The sequence below is a fragment of the Lissotriton vulgaris genome, chromosome 5 (genome assembly GCF_964263255.1).
Source record: "Lissotriton vulgaris chromosome 5, aLisVul1.2, whole genome shotgun sequence".
In the NCBI taxonomy this organism is placed as follows: domain Eukaryota; kingdom Metazoa; phylum Chordata; class Amphibia; order Caudata; family Salamandridae; genus Lissotriton; species Lissotriton vulgaris.
The window spans coordinates 134,216,235-134,235,006 of record NC_141693.1 but is presented as its reverse complement, the minus strand read 5'-3'; the positions used below and the strand labels follow the sequence as shown (position 1 = coordinate 134,235,006).

General features: G+C 48.3%; 1 protein-coding gene across 2 annotated transcripts in view; it reads left to right on the top strand.

Moving 5' to 3' along the window:
* WDR5 (WD repeat domain 5) overlaps window positions 1-18,772 on the top strand; it is a 140,063-nt gene that overhangs the window by 80,162 nt on the left and 41,129 nt on the right. For both annotated transcript variants that reach the window (XM_086921057.1, XM_086921058.1), the window contains exons 12-13: window positions 13,746-13,779; window positions 16,435-16,509. In XM_086921057.1, the coding sequence (XP_086777183.1) occupies window positions 13,746-13,779; window positions 16,435-16,509 (109 nt within the window). The remainder of the gene's footprint in view (window positions 1-13,745; window positions 13,780-16,434; window positions 16,510-18,772) is intronic.

Below are 18,772 nucleotides of genomic sequence, written 5' to 3'. Positions count from 1 at the left end.
AGGGTCCATGGGTGTGTCCTGGGGAGGCTTGGTAGCAGTCTGAGAGTCGGCCGGGATAAAGTGCTGAGAGGGTTGCGGCATCGTACGTTATGCGGGTGGAGAGGAATTTGCGGGGACCAGGGGGTCTGGCGCTGGGCGCGGTACAGGCGCGGACAGGCGTAGACGGGCTTACCTTTGGCGTGCCTTCGGCGGGCATGGGGCGCGTCTGCTGCGCATGAACTCTGCGCGTCCGCTGTTCTGACATAAGTGGATAGTGGGGGCGAGGGAGTGTCAGCTGGGAGGCGGGAGCGGGGTGGAGATACGGGCTGGGAGGCACAACAACAAAATGGCAGATAAGCAAAAGTGAAACAGGACGAGGTTGGGCACAAGCAGGGATGTCGTTATAATGTGTGAAGAGGTAATCGGGCACAGATATTGTCAGCAGGCAATGCGAACTTAGCAATATAGCGCTACAGTATCAAGCAAGCAATATAGCCCTACAGTATCAAGCAACCAGTATAGCGCTACAGTATCAAGCAATGTGGACTATATGCAGTAAGCGCTACGCTGTTAATCAGGCACAACAACAATTCTAGACAGTGAGCGCAGATCACAAGGTATTGGCAGATCTAGATATAGAGAAAGGGGAGAGAGGGGGATATATATATATATATATATATATATATATATATATATATATATATATATATATATATATATATATATGATATACACAAATGCACAATTCCTTTCCACTACATGGGAACTCCAAACAACGTGTCACTTCATTAATTTAAATTAACAGCAGTCTTAACACTAGCAGCAGTCTTAACACTGACACATTTCGGCTGACCTCCAGCCTTTCTCAAAATGCAAGGCCCACCCACCCAGTTGAAATTTGAAAAAAAACATTAACTGTAGACTCCATCTCCATACTCAATCTAGCTTTTTTTTCTTTTTCTTCTTATCCAATCTACTTTTTTTACCTACAACAATTTCGTAATATAGCACATAATTATACATTATATACCATTTTCTTCATTTTTTTTTTTTGATTTAAAATTTTGACTATCTTTTTCACTTTGTGGTACCAAATTCAAAAGCATTTAGTACGTATTTAGAGCAAATTGGCTCTTTTATCAACATCAGGCCAGTGCACTGAGAAGGCGTGGCTTGCAGCCGACAATGGTGGCTGCTTAAACGAGGAGCTCTGTGCCCCATTAATCCTGTCTAAACGGTGCCCGGAACCCCCACCCCTCGCACGACGATAGGGGAGGGCGTACCCGCTGTGCGACTGCAAACCGGGAGCAACTGCGGCCGAGGAAATCTGCTGGGGCGAGATTAGAGTGGCCGGTGAGCCGCCAAGGGCACCCTAAGATGGCGGCTGCAGCGGGGAGTCGGACCCACTGACGCAGCGGCAGAGAGGACAGCCACGGGGGTGCAGCACTTCGACCGGAGGGACTGGGACCGAAGGAGAGGCCCCTGACCCCAGAAGTGGCGTCAGGAGAAGATCGCGGCTGCGTCAATCAGCGGGCAGAGAGACCCGTGATACTATTGAGGCCCGCGCCTGGACTGGCTAATGGGCGGCGTGACGGGGATTGACCTGGCGTCTGCAGCGGAGCCTCCAGAACCCTGAGGACAGCTGCGGAGAAAGCAGGCATTAAGGTGCGGCCCTCATGCTCTAGGGAGCTCATACTGCATGTCCTGCGAAGCGGCGCCTGGCAGTCATATCTGGAGTGGGGGGCCCCCACGCCAGATTATCGCGGAAGGATTGAGGCGAGGCTGGGCCCGTAGCGCTCAGCAAATACACTTTGAGCCAGAGGGGGACCAAGCCGGAATCTCGGCTGTTACCCCACAGAGCCAGAACAACTGTGGTGAGGGCTGCCTGGGCTTACTCGGGCACCAAGGGTGATGGAGGACCTTGAAGAGTAACACTGCCCCAGCCTAGTGTTGCATTCAGTCACAGGAAGACAGGCGACCGGAATGATTATAGGGGAAGCGGAGGAGTCGGACCGCGAGCACCGCCCAGCTGACAGGGAGCAAGAGGGTGCAATAGTTGACGCAGGGTGTGGCCGGGGAATCACATGGACGGAGCTACGCTTTAGCGGAACTACAAACTGCACAGAAGAGCAGAGCGGGGCGAAAGCACAACTGCTAGTACTACTGAAGAGTAACCCCGGCGCGGGGCCACCCCAGTGCATAGAAGAGAGCACAGGTATAGGCCGGTCGCTATAACAGGCAAGTACTACCACCTGCAGCCGGAGGCGGTAACGACACCCCTGGGCCTGGAACGTACCCCTCAGCGCGGACCGCGCCACGAGGTGGCAAACTCTGCGACCTACGCCTGGTGGACCCCTGGGAACCTGCAAAGAGCATACACAGCGGTAAGTACCGAACTCACTGGTGGCGTATAGTATTGGGGGCCCGTTGCTGGGACTCAGGATGGACACTACTAGAAACAACGCACCACCTCCACATAGCACCGGATGACCGGAACTGGGCACTGCTAGCTCACTGATGAAACGGGAAGGAGACCAGCGCCCTGAGAGTGTGGATTCAGGTGTCAGGCCCCGGGTCATACTTATACAGCATTGACTGTAAAGGTCGGACCAGCCCAATAGGCTCCGGCAATAATAGATGATGGGGAAACTGAAGGGGAGTAAGAGAGGCACCCAACCACCTGCGGAGGATGATGCACCTTCGCAAGAAGAACCAGGGGAACCTGAGCAAGTGCGGGACCCTCACCTGCAGCAACAGCTTGACAGAATCCTATTAGCCATAACGGACACCCGTACGGCGCTCCAACAGGACATAGCACAGGTAGCCACGGGCCTGGGCTTGTTGCGTGCCGATCAGGGGAAATTGGTCGACAGTCACAGCTGTAGAGGGCGCGCTCCAAAGCATCGAGCCCCTACAGAAGGACCTCAAAGCTACTCTGACCACTGTACTGGAACGTCTGGACGCCTTAGAACGAAGAGCTGAGGATGCGGAAAGTCGCAATCTCTGGAACAACATCAGAGTCGTTGGATTGCCGGAGAAAATTGAAGGGTCGGACATGGTACAATATCTGGAGACCTGGCTCAAAACGGTGGTAGTACCAAAGGGTCTATCCACCTTCTACACATTGGAACAGGCACACCGGGTGCCGGCTAGACCTCCTCAACAAGGCAGTCCTCCGCGACCAGTAGTAGCCCGGTTACTGTTCTTTCGAGACCAGGACTTGATCCTCCAGAAGGCGCGGCGGATTGCCCCTTCCAGGTGGAAAAAAACAGGGTCAATATCTTCCCTGACTGCACACACGAAACAACGCCGTCAAACCTCATTCTTAGCTGTCAAACGGGAGTTGCACACCGAACGACTCCAATACTCTCTTCTATTCCCGGCCAGACTTTGAGTTTGTGTGGATGGCAAAACTTGCTTTTTGAAACCCCGCGGGGTGGCGGGAGGTGGGAAGTTTCGGGGGGAACAAGTTATCTGGACTTCATGGGACACGGAGGACTGCTGGATTGGGTGGCCCCCAGTTGGCGCACGGTCCCCCTCATTGCCCTTAAGGCATGCCCACAGTGTCTGCTGGCGGGCTTCGAAATGTGTTAGGAGTTGCATTAGTTTGGATGGGAACTAGGTTGTTGTTGCTAGGTCCTGTTCTGGGGGGGGGGGTGATGATAACTGGTAGTTTGGAGGGCCATTTGGGAGGGACAGTCACTGCAAAATATATGATGTACAGGACACTAATAGACAATGGGTGATACGGCAGACTTAAGATGTATAACCTGGAATGTGAGGGGACTTCAGGACTTCATACCATGACAAGACGACATAAAATCCATGCATATCTGGTCCGCAGGGGAGTACATATAGCACTGCTCCAGGAAACACACTTGACTAAGGCCGAGGGCATAGCACAGCAGCGTAGATGAAGGGGCCAAATATAGAATACCACATACTCTGCGTTCGCTAGGGGTACACTGATATGGGTTAGAGCGGGAGTCCCTTTTCAGCTGGTTAGTCAGTCGATAGATCCAGACCGTAGGTTTGTAGCAATACAAGGGAAACTTGGAGGTAAGGACATAGCATTCTGTAGTGTATATGCACCTAATGTTGATCAACTGGAATTCCTGGTGAAGATCTCTGGATCTTTGGCACACTATCTTGCTGGCCCGCTAGTAATGGGGGGAGACTTCAACTCCGTTATGGATGTCTTTCTCGACAGATCGCATCCCCCACTGACCGAGTCCCCAGTCCACAGGTTGACTAAAGGTAGGCTAGACTGGCAAACGAGATGGGACCTAGTAGATATTTGGCGTGCACAGCACCCACTAGAAAGGGACTACTCCTACTTCTCCGGGATGCACAAACTACATGTCAGGCTGGACGCAATACTATGTGCAGCCCGCCGTGGCGCGTTCGGAGTTTCTAGCTAGGACGATATCAGATCATAACCCTCTGCTCATTACAATGCACTGGATGACTGGTATATCTTGCATCCCCACTTGGAGGTTGTGCCCCGAGACGCTGGACGACCTACTTTTCCAGGAGGCGCCGAGGGGAGGGGATTACCCACTATTTTGTAGAAAAAACACATTCAACGCCACGAGAGCAACGGAGATGGGATGCATTTAAGGTGGTTATTAGAGGAATTTGTATAGGAAAACACGCTGGGGTGCGAAAGGTACTCCTAACAGATTTGGCCACGGCTGAAGCCAAACTACGCGAGATAGAATTGACAAGGCCTGGCCACCCCGAATTGCAGGAAGAGGTTAGCAAAGGAAGCGGTAGCAGCGGAAATGGAAAGATTGCGTAGCTATGACCACAAAGCTTACATGGTAAGGGCGCATGCGGAGGGCGACAAAGCAGGGACGCTACTGGCCTGGCTAGCAAACCCCACTAAACTAGGGTCATCTATATTGGCGATAGAGACAGGAGAGGGGAATGTAGTCAACACTCAGAACGAAATGCTACAGTGCTTCTTGCGCTACTATGAAAAACTGTATCAAAGTACAGTAGTAGCCGGGGACCCTGCTGTTGATTCCTTCCTGGAGACACTACAACTGCCAGTACTAGGACGGGAACAGGCAGAAAGCTTGACATAGAACTGGGAGAAGTCAGGGTTGCTATTAAGCACATGGCTCGCAACAAAACCCCAGGTGTAGACGGTTTACCTATTGAATTCTACGCGAAATATATAGATGAACTAGCGCCAAAACTCCAAGAGGTATACAAAGATGCCAAAAACTTGGACAGTGGCCAAAAACTTGGACAGTTGCCCCAGTCTATGCTGAAACCGGGCCGGGACGGGTGGGAGACGGCGGCATATCGCCCGTTATCAATGTTAACCATCGACTACAAAATACTTAGCAGTATATTGGCAACCCGGCTCTTGAAACACATGACCACATTGATCCATGCAGATCAAGCTGGCTTTATACCGACAAGAGAAACAACCACAAATGTTAGGCGGTTGGTACGCCTATTGGAGGAGGACCACCCCGAGGCACAAGTGGACCATGATATTGTCAGTGGGCATCGAAAAAGCGTTCGATAGCTTAGAATGGGGGTATTTGTCCAAAGCGATGGAGCGCTTTGGTCTGGGAACAGACTTCCTACAATGGACAAAGGTGCTGTATTCGTCAGCTGTAGCCAGAGTTGGAGTGGGAACGCGGATATTGACGCAATACCTGGTCAGTCGGAGAACGAGGCAGGGATGTTCATTGTCCGCCCTGCTGTTCGCCTTGGCGGTCGAGCCTCTTGTGGCAAAGGCCCGGACTGGAGACCACTATGGGGGCTTGGAGAGTCGAGAGGATCAGCAATACATATCACTATTTGCAGATGATATGCTGCTCTTCCTGGAAGTTGCTGGGAGAGCGTTGGTGGGTGCTGGCTCCCTGCTTTCGGAATTTGGCACCATATCGGGCCTGAAAGTGAATCGGCCGAAAACATGCCTGTTCCCAGTACAGCAGGGGGGGGGCGTGGCCTATAACAGATAGGTAGGTGAGATGGGAACCCACCTGTTTGAAATATCTAGGCACACATATTTACCACACAGCGGCAGACATGTTAGAAGAGGACGTGCCATAAGAGCGCTGAAGGGCAGCATGGCTTTTTGGGCCACCCTTCCGTTATCGGTGACAGGTCGAATAGCCCTACTAAAGATGATAGCGCTCCCGCGCTTCCTCTACTATTTCAGAACTCTGCCAGTGTGGATCCAGGGGTCAACTTTTAAGTTACTGAAATAGCTTGTGGTGGCCTTCCTTTATGGTACGGGCAGGTGAAGACTAGCCCGGGCAACGCTCACCCGCCCTAAAGCTGAAGGAGGATTAGCGGTCCCAGACTTCGAACTGTACTATCTGGCAGCCCAACTGCAGTTTTTCACTCAAGCGGTAGCGAGGGAATTCAGAGGACCAGAACAGCAAAGAGGCAAGGGAATACCGCACCATATATTATCGTTCATAGCATTGCAACAGAGGCTGAACCTTAAATATCTTCTACTGGAAGAGAGAACGCTTAGGCTCTGCTGGAACCGCTCTCAACGTCGAGCGGAAGTCCTGCACCCATATGCGCCCGAAATCCCACTGGGAATGATAACGGCGGTGGGGACTGGTCACAATTGCAAACCTGGGAGGAAGCAGGTCCCCAAGTTTTGGGAGACCTATACGAAGACTGGGCCATGTTACCCTACCAGACACTACAAGACAGATTTGATCTTCCGAGAGGTGGATTCTTGTTGCATGCAGCCTTGACGAGGGCAATACAGGCACACTGGCGGGAAGGGCTTACGGAACCGAAGACGATGGCCTGCCAATATACCATGACAGCAGCAGGGACCTTCAAGGCGGTCACGTGTCTCTACTCTGGAATGCTTAACGAGGGATTGACTCCTCTGGAGACGCTGAAAGGGAAATGGGAAGTCAACATAGGGAAAGAAATCCCTGAAACCGCCTGGACACACATACGGAGAGCATGGAAGAGCTCAAGAAATGTGAGATTCCAGCTAGTGCACTTCTACATCCTCCACAGAGCGTACTTGTTGCCTTTTTAGGCTCCTGTGCCCCGCATTTATCCTGCTGTGTACCCCTTTGCTGTAACTGATATTGTCTTTTGTTTGTATTGTATTTGTCATCGCCTGTCCCCCTGTACTCCTCCTGCCCCGCTCCCCGCTTCCCGCCTCTGTTTAGCCACGCCCCCTTTATTTCTGTGCCCTCCCCGCTCCCGCCTCCCAGCTGCTCCGCCCTCCCTCGCACTTGGCCATATATGGCGACCGTGCGAACGCGCAGCGGGAGCGCCGATTGTGCGCCGAAGGCGCGCCAAAGGTAAGCCTGTCTGCGCCGGTCCGCGCCTGGACCGCGCCCAGCGCCAGGACCCCTGGCCCCCGCAGACCCCTGCCCACCCGCCGGACGTACGACGCCGCCACCCTCAACGCACTCAACGCCGGCCGAGTCCCGGGCTGCTACCGAGCCACCCTGAGACGCACCCACGGTCCCTTCTGCTGCAACGCCTGCAAGTTCACCTGCATCCGGACCTGCACCACTCCAGCAGTGCCCAAGACCACGACGAGCAACAGCAGCAGCCACCCTAGATGCATCCTGCTCAACACCCGCTCCGTCCACAGGCACGCCATCGAGATCTGGAACCTGCTCGACACCACAGCCCCAGACGTCGCCTTCTTCGCGGAAACCTGGATGAACGCCTCCTCCGTGCCTGACATCGCCATCCCAGATGGCTACAAGATCATCCGAAGGGACCGCATCAACCACACCGGAGGAGGCATCGCCATCGTCCACAGGAACACCATCCGCATCACGACCAACACCGATGACACCCTCGCTACCGCCGAGCACCTGCACTTCTAAGTCCACATCAATCCCAAGACCACCCTCAGAGGCACCCTCATCTACAGACCCCCTGGACAACGCACACAATTCAGCGAAGACATCGCCGACTTCATCAGCCCTCACGCCCTCTGCTCCGCTGACTACATCCTCCTAGGGGACCTCAACTTCCACCTGGAGAACAACGACGACCGCAACACCACCACCCTGCTGGACAACCTCGCCAACCTGGGACTCAAGCAACTGGTGACCACCCCCACCCACTACGCCGGACACACACTCGACCCCGTCTTCTCATCCAGCAAGGACATCGCCTTCAGCCACGCCACCGGACTCCACTGGATGGACCACAGCTGCGTCCACCTCAGCTTCGCAAGGACCACGATCCACCACCACCAGCAACAGGCTGCACGCAGGAACTGGAACAAGATCACAGCCGACCAGCTCGCGTCCTCCCTGAGCACGAACCCTCCCACCAGCACAACGAACCCTAGCCATGCGGCCACCAACCTCACGAAGTGGATCAACGACTGCGCAGACGAGCTCGCCCCCCTGAGGACCCCGCCCAGCAGACCGGCAGCAAGAAAGCCCCATGGTTCACCGACGAACTCAAGAGCTCCAAGAAGAACTGCCGAGCCCTCGAGAGAACCTGGCGCAGAGACCCAACACCGGACAACATGACTGCCCTCAACCTCGCCACCCGGAAACGCCACCAACTCATCCGCGCCACCAAGAAAACTGCATTCAAGGAACGACTGGACAACAACGCACACAACAGCAAAGCACTCTTCAACATCGTCAAAGAGCTCTCCAACCCCAACGCCGGAAACAATGACATCACCCCTTCGCAAGACCTCTGCAACTCCCTCGCCTCCTACTTCCACAACAAGATCGCGGACATACACAACAGCTTAAGCACTCAACCGACGAGCACCACAACCGAACCACCGCCCCCCACCACCACCCTCCGCGCCTGGACTCCGATCAGCACCGAAGACACCGTCCGCACGATGAACTCCATCCACTCCGGATCTCCGACCGACCCCTGCCCTCACCACGTCTTCAACAAGGCCGACGCTATCATTGCACCCCACCTGCGGGACATCATCAACACTTCCTTCGACACCGCTACCTTCCCGGAGAGCTGGAAGCACGCCGAACTCAGCGCTCTACTCAAGAAGCCATCGGCTGACCCCACCGACCTCAAGAACTACCGCCCCATCTCGCTGCTCCCGTTTCCTGCAAAAGTCATCGAGAAGACCGTCAACAAGCAGCTGGCCGCCTTCCTCGAGACGAACGGATCCCTCGAATCCTCGCAGTCTGGCTTCCGGGCCAACCACAGCACCGAGACCGCCCTGATCGCAGTCACCGATGACATCCGAGTGCTGCTCGACAACGGAGAAACAGCGGCCCTCATCCTCCTCGACCTCTCGGCGGCCTTCGACACTGTCTGCCATCGTACCCTAGTACAACGCCTCAGCAACGTCGGAGTCCAGGAGAAGGCACTGGAGTGGATCATCTCCTTCCTCGCCGGAAGAACACAGAGTCCGCCTCCGCCCGTTCAGATCTGAAGCCACCGAAGTCATCAGCGGCGTCACTCAAGGCTGCTCGCTCAGTCCAACCCTCTTCAACATCTACATGAGCCCCCTCGCAGACATCGCACGCCAGCACAACCTCAACATCATCTCCTACGCCGACGACACCCAGCTGATCCTCTCCCTTACCAACGACCCCGCCACCGCCAGAGCCAACCTTCACGAAGGGATGAAAGAGGTAGCCGAATGGATGAAGAACAGCCGCCTGAAACTGAACTCTGACAAGACGGAAGTCCTCATCCTGGGATCCTCACCCTCCGCTTGGGACGACTCCTGGTGGCCCCCCGCCCTAGGCAGCGCACCCAAACCAACAGACCACGCACGCAACCTGGGCTTCATCCTGGACTCCTCCCTCTCCATGACCAGACAAGTCAACGCCGTCTCCTCATCGTGCTTCAATATCCTGCGCATGCTACGTAAGATCTTCCGGTGGATCCCCACCGAGACCAGGAAGACGGTCACCCAGGCCCTCGTCACCAGCCGTCTGGACTACGGCAACACCCTCTACGCCGGAACCACCGCCAAACTCCAGAAGAGACTCCAGCGGATCCAGAGCGCCTCAGCACGACTCATCCTGGACATCCCCCGTAGCAGCCACATCTCCGGACACCTGAGAGATCTGCATTGGCTCCCGGTCAACAAGAGAATCACCTTCCGTCTCCTCACCCACGCACACAAAGCCCTACACAGCCAAGGCCCAGGTTACCTCAACAGCCGCCTCAACTTCTACGCTCCCAAACGCCAGCTTTGTTCGACCAGCCACGCCCTCGCCGCCGTCCCCCGCATCCGCAGAGCCACCTCCAGGAGGACGGTCCTTCTCCTACCTCGCCGCCAAGACATGGAACTCCCTCCCCACCCGCCTCCGCCTGACCCAGGACCACCTAGCCTTCAGGAAGCAACTCAAGACCTGGTTGTTCGAGCAGTAGCAGACCCCCCCCCCCCCCCCCCCCCCCCCCCCCCCACCCCCCAGCTCCTTGAGACCCTCTGGGTAAGTAGTGCGCTATATAAATACGATGATTGATTGATTGATTGATACTTGACGCCTGGAAGGATCAGTAAATATTTTAAGGTTCCTGAAGCGGCATGCCCCAGGTGTACACGAACTGGAGTAGAATTAGAACACATGCTATGGTCTTGGCCAATGATGGGATCCTGCTGGGTAGAAGTGGGAGACACCCTGAATGAGATAACAGAGAGACAACTAACATGCGACATGGACACTAGCATCCTACACTGGTTCCCCCACACATCCAAAAACAAAATAACGAGTAAATTCATTGATATGGGGCTCATATTAGCAAAACGGGAAATCACAAGCCATTGGAAAGCGACAGTAGGACCTAGCAGCAAGAGTTGGAGAAACAAGTTTGTAAAGTGGGCAAATAGTGAGAGTGCGCTGCGATTTCAACAGGCACGAAGGCGAGGCAATGATGGAGAACTGGAAACGGCGACAGCATGGGAAGCGCTGGTACAGGTGTTACGAGACTACGAGACTACGAGACACGAGGGCTAGCTGGAGTTTAACACCATACAGGCGAAGTCCCGTAGCACTGCAGGAACATCGACCGGATTAGGACGTAGTGTTTTCCTGAACACAAACAATATAAGGGATTATTGCTGCTCTATGCATCAGTGACGAGAACTGGGAGAAGGGAGGAAGCAACAGTTGTTAGAAAGGAGAGTTGAGGGTATTAATGACTGGGTTTATTGGGCCATGTTGAGGATACTGATAAAATAGTCTACACAGGGAATGAGACACAACGATTTAGATGGGAACTTCCAATTATAGGGGAGATAATTTGAGGCCTCCGGCCCCCTGTGTTATGTATGTTTTGTACGAAAATCAATAAACTAAGTTTAAAAAAAAAAAAATCAGGCCAGTGCACTGATTTTTCACATCTTCAGTAACAGCAATGCCAGGAAACAGACCCTGGATATAATCACTTATCAAAATAGTCAAACCACCAGTATTCATGAACATTACAAATCCAATCAAACGAATCTTTCACATAAATAAACACTCCCATCTATCTTAAAATCTCAATACAAAATAGGTAACATATAGCAATTAGTGAATGGTTATAAATACTCATTACATAAAGAATGTACACTAATTAGTAATACCAAATCCCAATACAAAGGTAAATCGGTTCCTGAATATTTACTATGAATGATTGTAAACAACTACTCTCAAATTAGCAAATGTAAACAAATTCATTTAAACTAGATCACAAGATCATGATACGTTTATGATTAAATAACTCAATAAATATCAATATCCTTGATCCATCACTAAAATGCTTCTAAGATTCATAAAATCTATTCGAATAGGAAAGAGCCAGCTAGAATTTATTTAAAACATGATCACATAGTCCAAGGGAAACTGAAGATTAAGGGCAGAAAATGTATGTAAATCCAGAATTAATCTGGATTCCAGATGTCTCAATTTCATCACTCTATTTCCTCCTCTAGGATCGGGGCATACTCTGTCTACAGCAAAATAATGTAATCTTCCTGAATCACAGAAAACAAGCCATGTCTACGATAAGTCTGTTTCCTGGCATTGCTGTTACTAGAGATGTGAAATATCAGGGTGCTGGTCCAAGATTGGCCCCATTTGCTCCAAATATTTACTAAATGCTTTTGAATTTGGTACCACAAACAGTAAAGAATGGTCAAAATTGTAAATCAATGAAAGAGAAAAAAATGAAGAAAATAGTATAGGTATATAATTTATAATTGTCCTATTTTGTGAAATTGGTGTCCGAAAGAAAAAAGTAAATTGGATAAGAAGGAAAAAAGAAAAAAAAAAGCCATGTCTACAGAAAATAGTTCTTTAAATTTTTACTTGGTGGTGGGCCACGCGAATATACCTCCTTGTAACAACGCATACCATTACCCTGCAAGTCCTAACGACTTGCTCTGGGGGGTGGGGGGAGGGCTTGTTGTTGGACTAGTATAGTTTACTATTCCAACCCCAGTCTGTGCAACAGTAGGGAAGGTGTTGGATTTTAAATCCAGAACCTTCTGACCCCTCCGCAAGTCGTTATGACTTGCGTGGTAATGGCATGCGTTGTTACAAAACGGTTGTTATAATGACTGCGTTGTAATAGCCTCCGGGGAAAAATATTCGTGGTAAACTATGTTTACCACAAAATGCATCCGTGTTGGACTGCTGCTAATAAAATTAATGAATTGACACGTTTAGAATGCACATGGTTTGTCCCGTGGGAAGAAATTTGTAATGTAGGGGCTGGAGCCGTTCAAGCCACGGAGCACCCGCACGCTGGTGGATGAGGTCATGATTACGGCATTAGAGATATAAGTATGTTTGTGTGTGTATATGTGTGTATGTGTTTTCTTGGGCGTCTTGCATCAAAAATTCTTTGGGCATTACAGGCGATACAATGCTGCGCGTTTCGGCATTTCAAATGCCGTGATCAAGGCATAAGACGCCTAAGAAAATAAAATGCAAATACGACCTGTGAGGAGTGCGGCGCGTTTTTCTGGGGAACCAGGATATTTGTGGAATTTATAGCGGTTTTGGTTTTACCTGGGGAGCAACGCACCGCATATGAGCACCACAAAAGCTGAAAGGAAACGTTCTGTTGGATATATCCTATCTGTCTGTCTCTATTTACTAGCCTTTCTTAGCTCAAGACATCCCTTCTGGGCATGCACAGCTGTACTTGTTAGCCAGGGGAAAGTTTTTACTGTTGACATTCTAGAAGGCCCATTTTAACAACCCCTCCAACTGCCATTTATGGCTGCCTTTATTTTCCACAGTTCTTTAAAATACTCCCAATTAGACTTAAAACTAATCAACATGATTTGCATTTGGGATTTTTATGCGGATTCCACTTAAATAATTTCGTCTTTTCATGAAAGCTTGCAAATTAATGATTTTGTGAGCTTAAGGAAAGTACCATTCTGCTAATTTTTTCAAATTAATTATATTCCACATATATAATCATTTATAGGTTGTATTTGGTTGCAGTGACCGTTTGCAATAAATTACCAAGCCATTTTTTACCAGACACATTCTCTGTGTTGGCAAGATCTGATTTAAGAGTGTTGCCAAAAAAAGCCTCATGCCAAATTGATGACCTTAGTGATGCTTTGTTTCTGAAGAAGTTCTGATTGCTTACCAAGCAAAAAATGTAAGAGAATGCGGGTGAAGTGGTGTGTACTTTGTAGTGTTTATGGCTGAGTGGATTGGAGCATTGGTTCGATTTTATTCTTCATACTTGGACCGGCAGCCAGACAGTATAATATCTACTGGTAAATGCAAGACCATTTTTATGGCCCTTAAATATAAACTAATGTTCTCTATTTATTCTTGCAGTACTTTAAAACTTTGGGACTACAGCAAAGGAAAGGTATGCTCTTTATGCTGACCGTTTATTGTCTTCGTAATCTGTTATTTGCACATCATGACTGTCATATGAATGAATGAATTAAATGAGTTTTATCATGAGCATACTTTGCCCAATGGGCGTCAAGGTGTCAATTCAGATAGTACAGCTCGCAGATCACACCAGCATTCTCTTTATTGGTAGGCTTTGGTAAAGCACCACGTCTTAAGAGTCTTTTTAAACAGATCAATTGAGGGTAGGGTTTTAACCTCAATAGGGAGAGAGTTCCAGAGCTTAGGAGCGGCGACAGAAAAAGCTCTCGCTCCCCATCTGGCTAGCCTTGTGCGGGGCACTACCAGTTGAAATAACCCAGCAGATCGAAGAGATCTGGTTGGGATATAGCGGGTAAGCAGGGACCCCAGTGCATCGTCCGTGCCGGCCGCAAGAGCTCTGTATGTAAGGCATAGAATCTTAAAAAAGATTCTATGCTGAACAGGGAGCCAATGTAGATCTCTCCTGGCAGTCGTGGCTGAAGATGCCAATGGAAGGGCCAGAACAAAACGTGCTGCAGCATTCTGCACGATTTGCAGTCTATGGATAAGGCCCTTGTTGGACTCCACATAGAGGGAGTTGCAATAATCAAGCCTAGAACCAACAAGAGCGACTGCAATCTTCTTTCGAGCCTGGAGAGAAAGATAGTTACGGATCCTATTTAGAATCCTGATAACACCCCAACGTGTGGCCACGGTCCTATTTACTTGGAGCGTCATAGAAAGTGAGGTGTCAAAAACCACGCTGAGATTTCTGGCTGATTGGGAGGGAGTGGGGCAGGTGCCAAGAGATGAAGGCCACCACTCGCTCGACCAAACATCTTGGCTTCTCCCAAAGACCAAGACCTCTGTCTTGTCGCCATTTAACTTTAGGGAATTGATGATCATCCAGTCTGCCACATGCTGCATGCATGACCTAAAGCTAATGGCGGATATATGGACAGAGGAGTGAGCCAGTGACACCATGATCTGGGTGTCGTCGGCGTAGGACACCACCTCCATCCCCCATATGTTACCGGGGAGTGGAATTCCTATAGTCCGACGCCCAGGGCATATTGTTTGGCATATTGTTTGGGGTCAGGGGCAACAAGTTTTCAAGTGTATTTTGCCCTGAGACAAGTAGGCCCAACCCCCTACAGAACAAACCCTTTGGCTGCCAGTTTACAGTACTACATTATAGATCAGGGAAAGGCGTTGTGTACAGTTAAGGTAATATTTGTGTCCATGTGTTAATGCTGTTCAAACTTGTATTTGTGGTTCATTAATGCAAAGCCTTTATTATTAGGGTGAGCACTAAAAGTGAGCTCTGACTGCACTACTGACAATGGTTCCAGCATAAGACTCCAAACTTTACTGTTCAGCTCAGGAACTTTTTTTGTACGATTTTGCTCATTACAGTGTTTGAGGGTGGCAAATGTAATCCTGTAATTTAATGGTGTTTTTAGATCGTAGGAAGGAAGGCATTGGGTGCAGCCAGGGTATATATATATATATATATATATATATATATATATATAATATGCATAATATGCTCTACCCCTCCCGGTCCCGGGTGGGAATAAGGACAGCACACACGGGAATTCTCAGTTAGAAGCAACCTTTTACTTGCACAGACGCGTTTCGGAAGCCACGCTTCCTTCCTCAATGTTTGTTACACCGCAACGCACGTCTAGGCGCCATTTTATTTCAAAATACACACACAACTCTAGATGGTGAGCATAGAGAGAGAGGACTGACGCGTGAGCACCATGTTGCTAATGCATGTCATTCTACAGTGGCATAGCTGTCAATAAACATTAGTACTCCACATTATTATTAATAATATTCATATTCACTTGAGTAAACCTCGCAAATTATAAACGAAAGGAAATTACTCTGTAATATAGCCGTGGATCGGCAAGGAACCTCTCTCACCTATACGATAGGTCATGGAATAAAATCTCGCCGTGGATCGGCTTGTGGCAACCAAAAGGTTGCCATTTTAGTCTCCAAAACCCCGTATCTCAGTTTTACACATCTATGTTGTATGATCAATTCCAAATTATTAAAAAGCGTGGCTTCCGAAACGCGTCTGTGCAAGTAAAAGGTTGCTTCTAACTGAGAATTCCCGTGTGTGCTGTCCTTATTTCCACCCGGGACCGGGAGGAGTAGAGCTTTCATATTTGAAGCGCGAGGCTCTGACGCGCTTGGAACTGCACCCGCCGTAAGAGTGCCCCGTACCTTGGAGCAGCGAGCAAGGATATGTATATATATATTTTTTTTTTCTCCAACAGTTTAAAAAATAAGTATATTCTATATTATTTTTTTCCTGCACTTGTTTAATTAGATGAAACTTTATGTGAATAAAATCAGTGTGACTATTTTAATTGCAAGGTTTAATGTAGGACAGTCCTTGTGATGTTGCTACTGACCTTTGGCAGCATGTATCATTTAGTTGATGATGACTGGTAGGAGGATTGTCTCAAAATGATTGAATATTGTGCATGAGAGAATCTATTTTGCTTTAGTTAGTATACTACTAGTGATTAAGTTCTGTTTCTATGCTGCCATTTGATGTTTCACTGATTTTCCTCTGTACCTCATAGATAAGTGATAAATTACATATAAATGTAACGTTTTTTATTTTCAGTGCCTGAAAACCTACACATGTCACAAGAACGAAAAATATTGCATATTTGCTAACTTTTCTGTAACTGGCGGCAAGGTATGTTGTGATGGAGCTGGACATCGTTTTTTAATACTTTTTCATATTGTTTTCCCATATGCCTTCCATAACGGTTAGGGAAGCATTAGAACATGAGAACACTGTCTTTGCCTAGGCACAGGAATAGACAGGCTCTGCAAAATGAGAACTTGTGCTGATGGAGAAAATCAGCACAACCTGTCCCCTGAAATTTTAAAAAGCAAGTGGCTGCAGCATAGTACAAGGTTGGATGGGGAAAGGAGATTGACTGTGAATAGTCTACTTTGTTTCAATTCAACAGCGTAACTTGCCATTGATCCTGTAAAATAAAATTAAGAAAAATCCAGTCATGGTCTGTCCCTTCATTGGCCAGGAGCTAAATGAAACGGAGTTTTTTTTCACGTGCACTATTTTAATCTGCACTGTGACTGTATTGAAGTACTATGGATAGATAAAGAAAAGCATGCACTCTATGAAAGATCTAGGAACGTTCGTTACAGGTAAGTCATTTGTCTTTTTATGCATTGCTCATACTCTGTGCTCATAATAAATTGCAGGTCTCCTGTAGCCTGCATATATATATCTGTAGCTGGGCATTTGGTTGAACAATGTGGCATTAGCTGTTAGTGTAGGAAGAGGAGCCTCTTTTGTTGTCTTTTGCCTACTTTGGCATAAGTAGCTGCCTATACATATTATGGTATGTTGAAAAATGCAAGCTTCTAGTCTGCAAAGAAAAATATAAATCTAATAACTCATAATGTTGACATTAATTTTATTTTCAATTTGCATACATACTGAAATCCTAGATTGCAAAACTATTAAAATATACCCAAATATATCTAAACCGGGTTCAAATGTGAGTCCTCCTGTTAAATTCCTCTCCTAAAGTATGTTCTGTTTAAACAAATATAAGAATAGCCTACACTTCCATAGAAACCACCAGGATCAAAAAGTGATCCTAGGAAACAAGACCTTCAGCATGTTTTTTTATTTTAGATGCTTTTTGCATCCAGCCAAAGCAACCTTGCACTGTAATTGTGAATGCAGCAAAACTTATATTACATTTCATTAGTTCAGGGTATGGTACCTTCTCCTGGAATGATGTCTCTACTCGGTTCCCGGGAACTAAAGCCAATCCAATACGCAACTGTGGAGATGCTAGGGACAGTCTGGCTCTCTAGTCCCTCTCGCCCCTTTCTCTCTGGTCCTAGCCATCGTTACCTCAAGGTGTCTTATTCCTACATCCAACTGCTCATTAACTTGAACTGCCAAATCCTCACTTGCTCTTCTAATTAGCTCCTTTTGACTCTGTGGGGTTACTTCCATCCCTTCATTGTGAAGTTGAAATAGGGACTTCATCCTACTGACATGGTTCCTCACTTCACAAAATAAATCTGTAAAGTGGTCCTTTATTCATACAGACTAGCCTACTTCTGGTATTTAGGTTTGTGCCTTCTCACATCTTTGTCTTTGATCCCTCAGGATGAAGTTAGCCTTTCTAGAAATTTCCAACACAAGCACCTCAAGGCCCTCGGCTTGACACACTTGCGGTTAATTTCTTGTGCTCAATTCCCAATTTAATGTATTTTCTAAATACACTGGGAACTTGTGCTTTCAGGTTTTGCAGCTGTTGAAAACAATATGCTCAGTTTTTTTGTTGGCTACAGCAGTATCAAATATCTAAGGCCTAATCAGCTGAGCTAAATGCTGAGTCTTCAGGTAGGAATATTTGTGATTTTGCACTTTGTGGTTCTAGGTATTGGGCCTACTAATGTTTGCTCACTTTACGAATAAATCTCACCATGTGCTCATTTGAATGGTAAAGGATTTCTTCTGCATGGCATTGTTATAATTAGCACACTCCTATCTCTGCACTAAAACTATTTTGACTATATTGCATCTTTCCTACTTGAAAACACATTGAAGGTTACAGATCTACACATGGAATGTAGAATCCTTCAAACTAGAAAGTAAACTGGCTTGTCTCACTTTTGTAGCCAATGTTGAACATCCACTTAAACTACTTTTCATTTCTACTTAATCTAATTTGAAAGTCTTCACAAACCTTGCATATTGAATCAAATTCATGACTGTGATTACCTCATTATAGACATCCAGGTAGTTTGCACCATACCAACAAAATAAACTTTTACACTAAACGAAATGTCCCCACACAGCAGTTTAATTGACCGTTCTCTACATTGAAAATGGCATGCCTATGTAATTTGTATAATTATTACTGTACCGAATAAGAATTCAAAATCGGAGGGCAAAATGATGTAAG